Source organism: Pleuronectes platessa, chromosome 7 (assembly GCF_947347685.1).
Source record: "Pleuronectes platessa chromosome 7, fPlePla1.1, whole genome shotgun sequence".
NCBI lineage: Eukaryota > Metazoa > Chordata > Actinopteri > Pleuronectiformes > Pleuronectidae > Pleuronectes > Pleuronectes platessa.
This window is the reverse complement of record NC_070632.1, coordinates 27,344,082-27,360,048: the sequence shown is the minus strand read 5'-3', so window position 1 is coordinate 27,360,048 and position 15,967 is coordinate 27,344,082. Positions and strand designations below refer to the sequence as shown.

At 42.0% G+C, this 15,967-nt stretch overlaps 1 protein-coding gene across 4 annotated transcripts in view; it reads left to right on the top strand.

The window, feature by feature from the left end:
• The window catches only part of ankrd27 (ankyrin repeat domain 27 (VPS9 domain)), a 36,871-nt gene extending 21,569 nt beyond the window's left edge, over positions 1–15,302 (top strand). For 3 of the 4 annotated variants that reach the window (XM_053426389.1, XM_053426386.1, XM_053426387.1), the window contains 13 exons: positions 504–596; positions 1,592–1,789; positions 2,333–2,392; positions 3,132–3,248; positions 3,403–3,447; positions 3,678–3,788; positions 4,281–4,475; positions 5,104–5,223; positions 8,918–9,091; positions 9,746–9,839; positions 10,033–10,111; positions 10,198–10,261; positions 11,269–15,302. In XM_053426389.1, coding sequence (XP_053282364.1) covers positions 504–596; positions 1,592–1,789; positions 2,333–2,392; positions 3,132–3,248; positions 3,403–3,447; positions 3,678–3,788; positions 4,281–4,475; positions 5,104–5,223; positions 8,918–9,091; positions 9,746–9,839; positions 10,033–10,111; positions 10,198–10,261; positions 11,269–11,886 — 1,968 coding nt within the window. In that variant the 3' untranslated portion in view covers positions 11,887–15,302. The remainder of the gene's footprint in view (positions 1–503; positions 597–1,591; positions 1,790–2,332; positions 2,393–3,131; positions 3,249–3,402; positions 3,448–3,677; positions 3,789–4,280; positions 4,476–5,103; positions 5,224–8,917; positions 9,092–9,745; positions 9,840–10,032; positions 10,112–10,197; positions 10,262–11,268) is intronic. The other variant, XM_053426388.1, reaches the window with a different exon arrangement.
• The last annotated feature ends 665 nt before the right edge of the window (positions 15,303–15,967 follow it).

Genomic DNA, 15,967 nt, shown 5'->3' with positions numbered 1-15,967 from the left:
GTACATGCAGTAACAAATATTTTTTTTTAAATACAACAAAGCCCATTATAACAGATATGTAGTACTGAAACAACACTAATAGTTATAAGAGTTGAACATAGCACAGTACTGTGGGATTGTATAACTATAAAATAAGATAATTGAATATACAGTAATGAACTAGAATGTTCTGGTTCAACATTGTACAGTAAAAATGATAACAATAATAATCATCTGAAGAGTCCACACCTAACTTTAATCAAAGTATATTGCATCTGTACTGCTACATAAACCGTATGTATTGAGAGGGAGCTGTAATGAGTCAGCATTAGTTTGGTCTGGTGATGAGGGTTTATAAAGAAGTGAGGCATCAGGAATGGGTTTAATGAAACTACAAGCAATATCTCAGATTTTGTGTTAGGAAAGATGAATAAAGAGTCTCTGGGATTATTGATAGAAGACAAAATGATACTATAAAATAGATGTGATCCATGACAATGAATGATGTACTCTTTGTCCTGTAGCTGCTGCTGCTGCACTACAAGGCCAACACAGACGCTCAGGACAACAACGGCAACACACCGCTGCACCTCGCCTGCATGTATGGACACGAGGACGTAAGTCGAACACTGAGGATCTGTTCATTACAGCCACTCGTTCGGCACACTACTATAATTTGAATTATCCACTGGACTGATATAATTATCAGTCCAGTGTTTCCCAAGCTTTAATATGACCCCTTACGAAAGCAGTAAGTGCAAACTATCTCTAAATATAAACTGTTCATTATTTGATATGCCCTAAGAGGTAAAACTGTAAAGTATTTAACGATGATTTATTAGTATTCAATCTTGCTAATAGACAGATATGGAACCACAAAATTAGTCAGCAAAAAAAAGGTTAAATCAACAATTTATTCAATACATGCCTAATATTTGCCATTAGCAGCTTGTGTCCTACTTGTGCTTCTACGCTGATGAATGCCAGTGGCGAGAAACATGATGCTTTCAGGTTGTCTGTCTGTCCGTCCTATTCTTGTGATCAAGATATCTCAAGAAGACCTCCAGGGAATTTCGTCAAATTTGGTAAAAATGTGCAGTTGGACTCAAGAATGAACTGATTAGATTTTGGTCGCCAAAGGTTCAAGTCAAGGTCGCTGTAACGTCACAAAGCATTTTTTTTTGCATTGTGAACACGATATATCAAGGACACGTTGGAGGAATTTCACCAAATTTGGCACAAATGTTCTATAGGACTAACAGATTAATTTATTAGATTTGGGTCATCAAAGGTCAAGGTCAGGGTGGCCTCTCAAAAAACATGTTTTGGGCCTTTTGAACATGATATCTCAAGTCTGCCTGTAGGGAGTTTCTTCAAATTTTGAGCAGCTGTCACTTGGAATCAAAGATTAACTGATTATATTTCAGTGGTCAAAGGTTATCTCATGTTAATCTGGAAAAATAGTTATGTAGACTGAAATTGCAGTGGTTGGCGAAGGTATACAACCACAATGCTTTATTTTCATCAAATCATCAATTCATCAAAATCCCTGATCCACTTAATATCTGGTAGTGAAAATGATTGTGATGGTTGTTGTGCTCTGTGTGTAAAGTGTGTGAAGGCCTTGGTGTACTACGACGTCCAAACATGCCGTCTGGATCTGCAGAACGAGAAAGGTGACACAGCACTGCACATGGCGGCTCGATGGGGCTACGAGGGAATCATCCAGGTGCTGCTGGAGAACGGAGCGAGTACCAACGTCCCTAACAAGAGCAAAGATTCGCCACTGCAGTGTGCACTCAACACCAAGGTCAGCAACACTAATAGAGGAGAGCATACCAGATTAACATAGAAATGTTCTGTATGTCTGTTGAATATACAAAACTTCCCAAAGTGTTCAATGTTGAGCCAAGTGAAAACTTGCGTTTTGCATCTTCCTGAGGCTTCAGTAGTTTCAGAAGTACATTTCAGAAGTATTGGTTCTCTGGGCTCAGGTCTGTCAAACTTTGACAAAAGTTTCTTTCATTATTTTAAGCTTTTCCATTTCCCAAAATCCATTTCCCCCCTTGGCCCTACCCTTAGCCCTTCCCCTTCGTTTTGTGCATTCACGTGAAGGGGCAGGCTATCCTAATACCTGTTGGGACAAAGGGTTATGGGCTAAAGGCATAGCCCTCACTTCAAACCTAGGGGTATGGAGAGAGACCCACAAATGTAGCAATTTCTCCAGTTGATAAGGATTTAAAAATTACGATAATGATTCTAATATCTTAGTTTATTATTATTGTGTGTGTGTGTGTGTGTGCGTGCGTGTGCGTGTGCGTGCGTGTGGGTGTGCATTCTCATTTTCCTGTAGATCCTCACTTTGTTGCAGTTAAGTCAGAACGGCCATCATCGCAGAGGCAGCCGAATTGATGTGAGTCTGATCTACTTACGAGTCTTCATCAAGCAACATGTAAACGTGAGAGGTTGGGGTATACAGAATCCAAACCTGATATGCAACAAATATTAATTAGACTGAAAAACATTTTACTCTGTGCCAGAGAGAAAAAAATTACAATCTATTTTTGATTCAGTCTAGACTGAGATTAGAAATTCACAACCATTTTTTAACTCCATTTGCTTTCTGCAAACAAAAACTCTTCCATGACTCATTAAGTTTTCTCCTGCGACATTTTCCACTTCAAGGGTGTGTTCGGTTCCACAACATGCTTTAGAAACAAAGCTCAATGAAGCAAGTCTGCTTTCAGAGGACTAAAATACTTCAGGTGTTTTCATGCCAACATGAGGGAGGTGCAGCTTCACAACAACGATGACCAGTTGACATTTTTTTGCTGTAATCAGTGGTAGAATAAAGTATTTTACTTGTTTTCTGCACTATTATTTTTTATACGTCAAGTGACATTTTTCTTACTTCTAGGGCCGCAATGCCCCTTAATTGTTTTGTCTTAGTTTAAAATACAAACGATATATAACATGATTCTTTGGTTGATTTACACTGATAAGTAGTTTAAATATCCTTACTGACTAAAGACATTTTTGTTTGTAGGAAATAACTTTTTTAGGATTGAAATACATCAACAGTAAAATGCTGTTAATATTGTACATGAATATATCAGTAATTTACATCCTCCTCTACCTCCTCTTTATCATAGTCTCCCAGTCGCTCCCCTCTGGCCTCAGATTGCAGCAGCCGTCGCTCCTCAGTCTCCAGCACCTCCTCTCTGGGTTCCGAGGCCAAACCGGAGGGAAAACGGGTCCGACACAGAGAGGTAACGGGGGAAAAGCCTGATAGCACAGGAGACACACCTAACACACCAATCTCACCTCAACATCACTGATCAGACATTACGAACTAAAGATCAACAACTAGGAAGCGACATAATTCAAAAACTCGACAATAATGATGATGATGCTCTTTGGCAGGTGGAGAAGCTGCTGCGCGCTGTGGCAGATGGTGATGTGGAGATGGTGAGGGCAAAGTTAAACAGCAGCGGTCAACATCTCATTACTACCTGAACACCATGTTCTGTCGACGTCATCTCTGTGTGTGTGTGTGTGTGTGTGTGTGTGTGTGTGTGTGTGTGTGTGTGTGTGTGTGTGTGTGTGTGTGTGTGTGTGTGTGTGTGTGTGTGTGTGTGTGTGTGTGTGTGTGTGTGTGTGTGTGTGTGTGTGTGTGTGTGTGTGTGTGTGTGTTTCAGGTGCGTTACCTGCTGGAGTGGATGGAAGAGGAAGATGAAGAAGAGCTCCTGTCTGAGGCGCTGCTCTGTCATCCGCTTTGTCAGTGTCGAAACTGTGCCCCCACTCAGAAGGTGTGACAGCTCATCAGGCAGTAACATTAAATTCCCATATACTCTCACAGTTGTAAGCAGTACACAAGGGTTTAAGAAACTCCGTTATGCAGTTGTAAGCAGATCAAAGTGCTAGTTAATGTATTAGTCATGGTAGCCCATCAGTTATTTGAATCGTACAATTCATCATAACATCCAACAAAATACTTGACATGAAAGCAAAGAATTATAAAATATACAGTAAAACAAAGAAGTAAAGATAAATTTAATAAAATATAATGAATATGGTAAGATAAAAAATTGATTATATTAATGTAATTGGTTTTTATTAACCCCTTATTAAACCTTTACATACTAGTTATAAATGCTTCATGTGAGCGCTAAAGTAAAGCAATAACAAACTGGTCTGTTTGCAGCCAAAAGGACACAAAACATGACTTCAGTCCTTCGGATGTGTCCTGCTTCTGTCCTGCCTGAACAAATTTGACCCTCTGTTCTCCTTGTGTCTTGCAGCTGTCTGTTCTGCAGGCTGGAGCTCTCGGCGTTAACAGCTGTAACGCTGAAGGCTTCTCGCCACTCCATGTTGCCGCCCTGCACGGCCATTCGGCACTGGCTGCCCAACTGATCCGCCACGGGGCCAACGTCAACGCCCGCACGAACCAGAACGCCACGCCGCTTCACCTGGCCACTCAAAACAGCCACGTCCAGGTAGGGGTGGGAAGTGGTTAACTAAAGGAGCAATGCTGTTTCACAGTGTCCCACTGCTTCTGATGTTTCTAGTTACATGTTACTCATTACCCTGATAAAATCAGTCAACAGTTCTATAATCCATATGTTCTTATTTGGTTTTTTAATTTAATCTCATTATTATATGAAATCTTGAAGAAAATCTGTGGAAATGTGGATGCAGGCTCAGCCTCAGCGTTTAGTATGGCAGCAGGATTCCTGCAGCAGGTCACAGTGCTGTGTTACTCTGTTGTTTCACCCTAGTGATAAAAAGTGTTGGTATGTAGAAGTAGGTCAGCCACCACTCTGATCATTTCTCTGGAATAAGGAAGTCTGGTTCATCGGTTTTGTCAGGTTCTGTGGCCCCACCGTCTGGTGAACAGTTGGCATTGCACACACAGTCAGCCCATGTTCAGGTCTGGTATTAGCACCTGTTTCAGGTGTTCAGATCATAAGTGGACAGCTGTCCCAGTCTGACTGTTCACACCCAGGATTAGAATGTGTCTCCACAAAGTTTCAAATTATGCTGGCTTCTGTTCCCCTGCTGTGAAGGATTTTGAATCAACATGATGAAGGGACTGAGTGTGTTTTGTGTCTTTCATGTGTGTAGGTGGTGAGGTTCCTGCTTGAGTGCAATGCCAAACTGAATAAAAAGGATCACTATGGAAACACATCTCTGATACTTGCTTGTCTCTGTGGAAACCTGGAGATAGTCACTATCCTCTTACAGGTAAACACACTGCGGCTTTGGTTCAACACATATGAATTAAACCAATTTCACTTTGATTTAAACACCATGACTGCAACTTTATTGGGTTGGACCCATCAACATTGTTGTAGCTCTTTCAACAAGACAAGTCTGAATTATATGCTGCCAGAATGATGTTAAATCTCTGAGAGAATTCAGAAAGAGAAAGATGTTACAGAGCTTATTCATCTCCTATGCAGAAGGAAATCCATTAAGATGAGCAGAATGTTCTTAGAGCAGATCCGTCAATAAAAACTATTATTCCCTCGCAGCATGACGGAGACAAAAGGAAAAAAAATCTGTGTACAACTGTAGGAATAATCCAACAATAGGCTCCTTTTTAGTCTTTTAGTACAAAAAGGGTCCGTCCGATCCGTCCGTCCGTCATTCCGAAACGGACTCGGAGAAGCATACTAAAATGAGAGCTGCACGAAAAGCTCTCCGAGGAGCCTCGGAGAGGCACGGAGAGGGCGTTCCACGTTGGAGAGGGCGGTCCTATCTGTCCGTGTCCGTCAAAACGGAGAAGCATACATTGGCCTTAAAGGCCTCAGTATGCTTCTCCTAGTCCGTTGCGGACTGACGGATCGGACGGACCCTTTTTGATTTATAGTTCTACGAGCCTTTTTGTTGTGAAAACAATTCACCGCCAGAACAGTAGATGGCGCAACTGAAGTCGAGCTTAGAGAAGCCTACCTCATGAGGTATAGAAGAAGTCCACGCTGGTTTATTTACTTCCTCCCGGCTCCTCACACACAGTGAACGATGGCAACTAACAGAAAAAGGATGTTGATGACGCGACAGTTTTTGCTGAATAAAGTGACACCCAGCGGGTCAAAATGCTTTTGTTATCGTGTCTTAACGCAGCGGTTCCCCGGTCTTGTTTCCAAACTGCGTTGCTAATTCAACAGCTGCAACAGCTTGAAGCTACACGGAGGCAGCTAGCTTCCCCCCAGCTTCCACACACAGTCAGCACGGACAGCCGATACTAACTACTACCAAGTGTTTGCTTCTAACATGACGGTGTTTGAGAAACAGTGTCATGAGAGCCGTGGAATTAAAGTCAGCGGGTTTTTGCGCTGTTCCCACCGCAGTTAGCATGGTGGCTAGCCCGCTAGCCCCGTTATCAAAGTTCGTTATAACCGTATGTGACCGTACACACATGCTGTAAGTGCTCTGACCAGCCACCGTCAGCCGGACAACGCCGCTGGCTTAACACACTTCTCACATTAATCATAGAGTCGTAGTTGTGATTTTTGGTTTATTGTGATGTAGGGAATGGAACAGGAAGTTTCCATTCCGAAATGCTGGCGTTAGCGGACCAATCACAGCCAAGTGCTATCCGTGGGCTGTCCGTCATTTCGACGTGTAGTTAAGGCCAATGTATGCTTCTCCGTTTTGACGGACACGGACAGATAGGACCGCCCTCTCCAACGTGGAACGCCCTCTCCGTGCCTCTCCGAGGCTCCTCGGAGAGCTTTTCGTGCAGCTCTCATTTTTCTAAAGGCCAATGTATGCTTCTGCGTTTTGACGGACACGGACAGATAGGACCGCCCTCTCCAACGTGGAAGAGCTTTTCGTGCCGCGCTCATTTTTCTAACTATACGTCGAAATGACGGACAGCCCACGGATAGCACTTGGCTGTGATTGGTCCGCTAACGCCAGCATTTCGGAATGGAAACTTCCTGTTCCATTCCCTACATCACAATAAACCAAAATCACAACTACGACTCTATGATTAATGTGACAAGTGTGTTCGACTGACGGTGGCTGGTTAGAGCACTTACAGCATGTGTGTACGGTCACATACGGTTATAACGAACTTTGATAACGGGGGTAGCGGGCTAGCCACCATGCTAACTGCGGTGGGAACAGCGCAAAAACCCACTGACTTTAATCCCGCGGCTCTCATGACACTGTTTCTCAAACACCGTCAGGTTAGAAGCAAACACTTGGTAGTAGTTAGTATCGGCTGTCCGTGCTGACTGTGTGTGGAAGCTGGGGGGAAGCTAGCTGCCTCCGTGTAGCTTCAAGCTGTTGCAGCTGTTGAATTAGCAACGCGTTTGGAAACAAGACCGGGGAACCGCTGCGCTAAGACACGATAACATAAACATTTTGACCCGCTGGGTGTCACTTTATTCAGCAAAAACTGTCGCGTCATCAACATCCTGTTTCTGTTACCATTGTTCCCTGTGTGTGAGGAGCCGGGAGGACGTAAATAAACCAGCGTGGACTTCTTCTATATACCTCATGAGGTAGGCTTCTCTATGCTCGAATTCAGTGGCGCCATCTACTGATCTGGCGGTGAATTGTTTTCACAACAAAAATGCTCGTAGAACTATAAATCAAAAAGGGTCCGTCCGATCCGTCCGTCCGTCATTCCGAAACGGACTCGGAGAAGCATACTGAGGCCTTAACTACACGTCGAAATGACGGACAGCCCACGGATAGCACTTGGCTGTGATTGGTCCGCTAACGCCAGCATTTCGGAATGGAAACTTCCTGTTCCATTCCCTACATCACAATAAACCAAAATCACAACTACGACTCTATGATTAATGTGACAAGTGTGTCCGGCTGACGGTGGCTGGTTAGAGCACTTACAGCATGTGTGTACGGTCACATACGGTTATAACGAACTTTGATAACGGGGGTAGCGGGCTAGCCTGTGCATTAGACGGATGAATAGAGCCGATGCACATGATAATAAAGTACTTAAACAGACGCTACGCTCATACTTTTTACACCAAGTTACACTGCGTGAGTCAAGATAACTTAACAAGCCCTCCTCAGTTTTACCTGTTTTGAGTGTCGGCCAGAAATCACAACGCGTCAACACCCACCGTGGCCCTTCGCGATGCTTGTTTTAATTAAACAGTTGGATTCCCCTGGTCCGCACCAGTTCTCAGTCAGCTGCTAGGCGCCAGCCGGAGGGTTCCCCCAGCGGTCGCAGTAGCTGAGGTGATCCGCGAGAAGGGCCCGACACGCCTCCAGAGTCGCCGCCGCCGACCGCCGTACCCGGTCCCCTCCAACGGCCCGCCTTCCGCGCCGGCGATGGACACCGCCCCGCGGTCCAAGAGAAAGAAAGCCCCCGCACCAGAGACGCCGTTAGGCGCCACCGGATTAGGACTCCCGGTGCCGCACACTGAGCCTCTGGCCGCTGAGCCTCTGGCCGTGGAGAGGAGGGCGACGGAGCGACTGCTCCCCCAGCCGCGGCACGTGCCCAGCGGTTTTACAACAAATATGAACATCGGCCAATGATATCGGTGAAAGTCAAGTTTATTACCGATAAGCCGATATCAGTAAACAAGGCGAATATCGGCCAGTACCGATAAATCGGTGCATCACTACTCCTTTTATTTAATATGTTTCAATGAATAGTGCCACGAGGAACATTAATGTTTAAAATCACCAGTGTCTGTATGACACAGCAAACAAACTGCTGAAACCAGCAATCTTACATATTCCACACAGTGACTGTATCAAGGTCCCACCCATGCATTCACTCGTCCAATTGCGAGTCAATCTCAAGTGTCGATCATGACATTTCACCTTGTTCTTATGGCACCAAATGACTAATTACAACCAAAGTTATCAGACAATGAACACTCAAACAAACATCAGTGTAGGAACTTCAGAAAGATGCCTTTTCTAAGAGATGTAAAATGTGTGTTTGCAGAGTAACGCCCTGTTGAATGTAGCAAACCTTCAGGGGAACATGGCTCTCCATGAGGCGGTGCGGGGCGGAAACCAGGCACTGGTGGAGCTGCTGCTGAGGAGTGGAGCCTCAGCCGGCCTAAGAAACAAGAGGCAGAGGACGCCACTGGACTGCGCCTACGAACTGGGGGGAAAGGTGGTCCTGCGAACACTGTATATATGTATAAATATATAAATATATATATATATGTTTCTTAAATGTCTTGTAAATGACACATTGTTTTCTAGATTCATGATAAAAGGATTAGAGGACTGTAGCACTTGTTGGACAGGTGTATTTAGGAGTGTTCCTGCTTGACAAAGAGTGCCGACAGAAAAGTATCACTGTGGCTACATTGAGGTGGAATTAAAAGAAATGTCAGTAACAGCAGTGTCCAAACAAATTTAAGATCAATCATGTCTTACCAAACCTGAAATAAAATACAAATCTGTAACTTGTTGAATTAAAATTGAGGCATTTTCGACACTTTTACTTTTAGGGCCCTGGCACAAAGCGGCGCCAAGAACGACACATAATTCTTTACTATTGTTAGACTGACTCCTTCTCCTGTCTAGTGCACTCATTGTTTACAAGTCAGATGCACTTACTGTATGTAAGGTGTCTTTAAAAGAATATTCCTGTATATGTCACATCAGAAAGTTATTGTCAGTTGTGATTTGATTTTCCATGGGTCAACAGGATTAAAGATCAACTGTAAATTAAAGTGGTTTGTGGAGAAATGTACAAATAACCTGAAGCAGGATTAGAAAGATTGATATCCGTATCACTGATTCCTCTTCTCCTCTGCAGAACACTGAGATCCTGAGAGCTCTGCAGAAGGCGTCTGGACTTTCCCCTGATGATGAACCCATCAAACTCCTCTCTGTGCCCAAAGGAGCTCTTGGTAATATTGGCAGCATTGATCATTTCCAAACTGCCACAAATCCTCTTTGATGAGAAGACACCTTTTACTTAAAGCTTTTAGAAAAAGGCTATCAAACTGTACTTGAGATGTTCTTCTCATTTCAGGCATTTTTGTCAGTTACTGTGTCAGTAGTTAATCAGGATATGATCTCTCTCTGTTGTCACCACTACAGCTCATTCATTTGTGCAGCGTCTCAAGCTGCAGGATCACTCCAGTGGCAGGAGACAGAAACTGGCTCAGTCCATCAGCAGGTAGACTGCCTTGTTTATCTAGAGTTCTATAGACTTTGCTTGTTTAAAGCCGTTTTTAAACTTTGTTTTAATGTCCTTTAACTCAGGACGCAGCAGATGAAGAAAGGTTCCTCTGGTTCTCCCCCCAGGTGTTCACCAACCCTGAACCAGGTATTATACTGTGCACATTCTCACTGTTGCACTCCTTATGTGAGCATGTATTGGCCACAACAAGGCAAGGAGGCCAAGGAGAAGTCATCAGTCCACCTATTTAGTCCATAGTGAAATACCTCAACAACAAATTGACAGACATTCGTGGTCTACAGAGGATGGAAAGTAGTGACTGACCATTTATGTATTCATTCACCAGTTTCTGCTTCACTTTATTACACCATAGCTCACAGAATACTGACATGTCATCCTCAACTGTACACTTGAATGCTCTTATAGATTCTTACAATAGTATATTAACATGGCCGGTAATACTGTCTTTCAAATTGGTGAAATTTCCCTTAATTCAATATCTGTCTTTACAAAGAAAATGTAGTGAAAGTCGAATAAAATATGACATTTATACTAATTGTAAAAATAAATCCGACTTTCTCGTCAGTGCGGCGGTGAAAAATCTTGCATGTTTCGGGGCAATACCATTCTGAGATATTTATCATATTTCTAGTATTTTGAAGACATCTCAGAAATCATGAAAAATTAAACAGATTTTATGTCAAATACATGCATATATATTCAGAATGAAATTAAATGTATGATAATCAACAATGGAGAATTTGTTGAATTTGTTGAATTTCACAAAAAAGCAAGCATGTTCTTAGACAGTACCTTACAGTTTTAGAGTTGGAGTGGCATCTGTCCATCCAATATCTATACCACTTTAGATATTGGACTGGACTGGAGCCGATCCCAGCTGACAAGGGGCAAGAGGTGGGGTACACTGGTAATCTGTTTATTTATTCTGCCAATGTATGCTAACACAATTTGCTGTGTTAACATACGGCTGTGCAAACAGCAACTTAATCACCTGCCCTCATTTTATGATGCATGTCATTTTGCACTATTTTCTGCCCTTTGGTCAGTGTGGAATGATATTTAGCTCAGCTGTATTCTAGGTATTAGGATGAATGACAGTAACAGTAAAACAGTTGAACCTTGTTTCTTCACAGAAGAATCAAGACAGGAGAAAGTTAAGGCGAGGGGAGACAGTAGAGGGCAGTAGTCCATCAGGAAGCTGCGAGCCCGGGCCCCGGCGGGGAGAGCGGCCCCTGGGACGCTGTCACACCCTGGACTCTGGAGAAACCACAATAAAGCGGCTGGTGTCTTTTCCAACTTGCAATGCATTTGAATGCACCCAGAAAGAGAGCAATCAGACCGAAGACACACATGCCCCCAGAACAGCTGAGGACACTCTGTCAGCAGGTGTTCACACGTCCAGAGACACAGATGAAGCTCACTCCACGGATGTCTCGAGCTGTAGCACCGGTAGTGAGACCTCCCCATCTCCGCCATCCAACACGTCATCACATGCCGATTATTTGTTTGAAGCCCCTCCCACACACATCCTCGCTAACCTCTCTGCTTCACATGAGTCAGAGGAGCCGTCTCACGCCAACAGCCAAAGCCTCCAGCCCATGAGTGGAACATTAGTGGAGCCGTGTGACGACCAGACTCGGTCTTGCATTGACACAGAGCCCTTGACTTCAGAAGGCAAAGATGGAAACTCTAATCCCACCCACACCGCTGACCACCACCCCCCCATCCAACAGTCGAATGGATTCAACTAAAAGCTGGTTGGAGCTAAAACTTTATACAGTTTTACTTCACAGGAACAACACAAGATAAAGAGTTCAATCATATTATAAAGAACCTATGTGATCACTTACTGTACCTGTAGTTGTATTGCAGGTTCAAATTTCTGCCTCCACTCCAGTACAATAGAGATGAAGGGAGTTATATAACTTGTATGACTAGAATTGGTCTCTTCTTTTCATTTATTCAGTCCAAAAACAGCATTGTAATAAAATAATACAGTGCCGCAATGATGTGGGCGTGAGACAATGATCCATGAAGTCCAATTAATCAGACACAACACTGCACACAGGTTCAGAACTTTATGGTCAGGTTATTCAATGCTATCACAGCAGCAATAACGTTATCCCTGTCTCCACTGCAGCGCTTTCAACTGCAGAGTTACAACATCATACATCAGGGTTTAGCACGTGCACCTTCTCAATTGTGTTGTATTAAAAAAGATCTTCACAGTAAGATCTGGTCTTCTCCAGTGAAGTAACCACAACACTGTTGGCAGATAGGGATGTTGTTTCTATCCACTTCCACTGTGCAGAGGTGGGGGCAGAAATCTTAGAGACTGACTCAAAACTGGGATGAACCAAATACCTACCTGTTTCTGCATGGAAGGTAAAGTGAAAATATATTTTGTAGTTTGGGATAACTGATCCTTTAAAGTCACAATGAAGTGTAAAAGGTGTGTAGTGGTTTCCGTTACACATTTCTGACAGCACACACAAATCCACAGATTCCTTTTCTGTCGTTGTTTTTAAACTCGAGAAATTCTTGGATTTGAAGGAACACATTTCAGGAGTTAATTTTTATATGTATGAGTAGATGCACTCAAATGCAATAATCTTTTCCATCCTAGCAAACATCCTGTTGACTTACATTTCTTAATTGAGAAACATCCACAACACAACTGAATACATATAAAACATGTTTAGGACCTGGCGTTTTTCACATTGTTGTGTCCTTTTTGTCTTTAACAATGCAAACACTGTGCTAAATTAACTGGGCTGAATGATTCCCTTCATTAAATCGGGCCTCAACATGATTTTTCCATAGCTAATATGGATTTAAAAGATTCTGCTAAAGTATCATTTCATTGTGACTTGAGCAGTGATACTAACAGAGCTGAGGATTTCTCCCTCCCCCTCCCTCGTCCACCCTGAAGCAGCTTCTCTAACTCCCCCTCCTCTCCTGAGTGTGAAGCACTTTCTTCTACTTCTAGGCCAAACAAAAAGAAAAAGGGATGCAAACTGATGTTGTTTTAGTTTGATACTGTTTGAATGTTGTTGCTTTAGCTTTATGTAAAGCCATTAGAGTGCAGCTCTAATCTGAGCTTTGTTTTACTTGAATGTTAGACATTAGATAGATTACAGGGTTGAATTTGATTTACAGTTTGAGTGGCTCTCTATTTTTTTCACTCCCATTTAACATCGTACTACTCCATGTAGTGTTTCATTATTTGGATACATTTAAATTTTATTTATGACTGTGTTGTTGGGAGGGTGTTGTGTGTTCAGAGAGGTTCGACTTCTCCTGAATGTGAGAATGTGTTTTCTTCCCAGACATGGATAAAGTTGAAGGATCACACCTCTGGCTCTGCATGTTTTTCATCCATTCTCTACAAATCAATCCATGTAGATGATTTTCCAAATCGTATCGTCAGATTTTCAGTTAATTTCAGCCAATTGAGTTTGATTCTTGAAACTTGCTGCCAATTGTCAGACGCATGTGTATTTATTTTAACTGTCACTGTAATGCAGTGTGAAGTAATTTACAGATACAGTATTTGCAGTATACTGTATGCGTATATGCATATGTCTTTTCACATTTAACCTATTGTATATTATGTCAATACATATATGTGGTACAGTTTAGGTAGAATATGAAAAGAATGCACAACAATAATAATAATCATAATAATAATAGATAGCTATATATCACTTTTAAAACAAACGTTTTAAGTGGCTGGACCCAGCGAACCAACAGTCATTTAAATTCAGTGAAGCTGCACCACAAACTCTAAATATGCCTGATTTGCTTCATCAACATTCATGCATTATTCTCTGGGAAACTGGTGAGAATGTTAAAAAAAATCCATCTCTTTGTCTGGATCCACCCTAAAAGGTCCTTGGCCCATTTCCCATCCTTCCACCAAGTTTTGTGGAAATCAGTTGTGTGGCTGTTGTCTAATCCTGCTGATTAACCAACAAGTTAGGCAAGAAACCATCACCACCGCTTGCTCCTGACAACAAACAGAGTACACGTAGCACCTTTAACCACAGAAATGTGTTGATATAATCCTCATTCAACTTGATAAATAGAAGCTGAGCCCCCTACTACTCTATATTGCCGGTTCATGCAAGAAAATGTCATCCACAGGTAAAAAGATTTTCATCTACGATTATGAATTTTTCTTATCTGACTATCAGATAAACAGGACTGCAGAGGTTGTGATGGGAAAACATAACCGTCTAGGAAAACGAACTAAAATCATTGGTTGTTAGAACTTAGTAAATTGGCAGCTGTGATGTGTATGTATAGCAGCTTTATCCACTTAATAACGGCTCATTCTACTTCATCAAAACTGTGTGGGTGTATATAAAGGTTTGATTTAAGTTTTTATGCACTTTTAATTCGATGACAGATAAAGTGACGGATCTATTATGTTTAAGTACAATTTTAGTAAATAACTAGCAAAACTTCAAGTTTACATTTGTGAATTTTTCAGTAATGTGCTCAAGTGTAACATTTTATATTTGACTAGAAGTTTTCACGTCAGGGGTAAAAACAAACTCTTCTCTGTATTTGTTTCAGTATTGATGTTTTAACCCATCTCAAGCCCGTTTCAAGTCACTGCAGCTCGGTTGTACAATACAATGGAATGAAATTAAATTAATGACTGCCCGCGAAGAGATGAAACTAACAACAGATGGTATGAGTTTTAACAGTAACCAGCGGTGATGTGAAACATAGAGGAGCCAAATAAAACATGCACAACCAGCAGGTTGCTCCTATAACATCATAACTATTCAAAACCATTTCAAGAAAACTGTATTACAATATAAAAAGTTACAGGGCAGTACTGTACAATTGTCCCCTTCAGTGTGACTGGTCACATTAATGTAAACTTCTCACACCTCACTTACCTCACTGTATGTATTTGATTGCATACAGTTTGAGTGAAGGTGATGCTCACTGCCCCAGTTCCCTCTGTGACTGTTCACCAGGTTGACACGGTGCTCTCCCTCTGTCTGTGTTTAGCCTGTCACACACCGAAGCATCTTTTTGTTTCAAATTTCAAACCCAGCGATGAGTCTTAATCATGTGTGAATGTGCCTTATTTAGTTCACTCCCAAATAACCAATAATAAACCTGTGATTTGAACTATGATTTACACTAATTCTGCATTTTTCTGTGGTGTTTAATTTTTTCCTGAAACTTACAAGCACATTCTATTATTGTTTTGGAACCATATCTTTTATCGTTAAATACTTGGAAGCACTGATATGTTTTTTATTTTCAATTTCTCTGTATTTTACAAGAGATTTAAGAAGTACAAGAATTAAATATCTTGCAAAAGTTCACATCTGTTCAAGTCACATCATGTTTTCCTGTGACACATTAGACTGCTCTTCTAAACACTGAGTTCACACTGAGCTGTGTGGGTGCAGCATAGGTTTACACACAAACATCTAAAAACTCATTTAATATGGAAGGTACCTTTTCGAAGCGTTTGTGTAGCTTTTGAACATATGATCCCATGAACTGTTGAAAACTGCATTTTTCTTCTCAGCGCATCAAGGAATACAAACTCTCCCATGTGGCTCCTTCTGAAGTTCCGACAATAATTTTTCCAGTCAAAATGTTTTGGGGTAGTTTTCCCTCACTCTTAACTGTTGAGGACAGAGGATGTAGAATCTTCTTAAGCATAATGAGACAAATAGAAAAATATGATAGATTGATTCCATCTGTGTTGGCTCAATGTTCAGTCTTGACTTTGGACACAGTTGAGAACATAGTTTTATCACAAGGCTCATTCAGTTAAAGGACACACTTAGGGCCTCT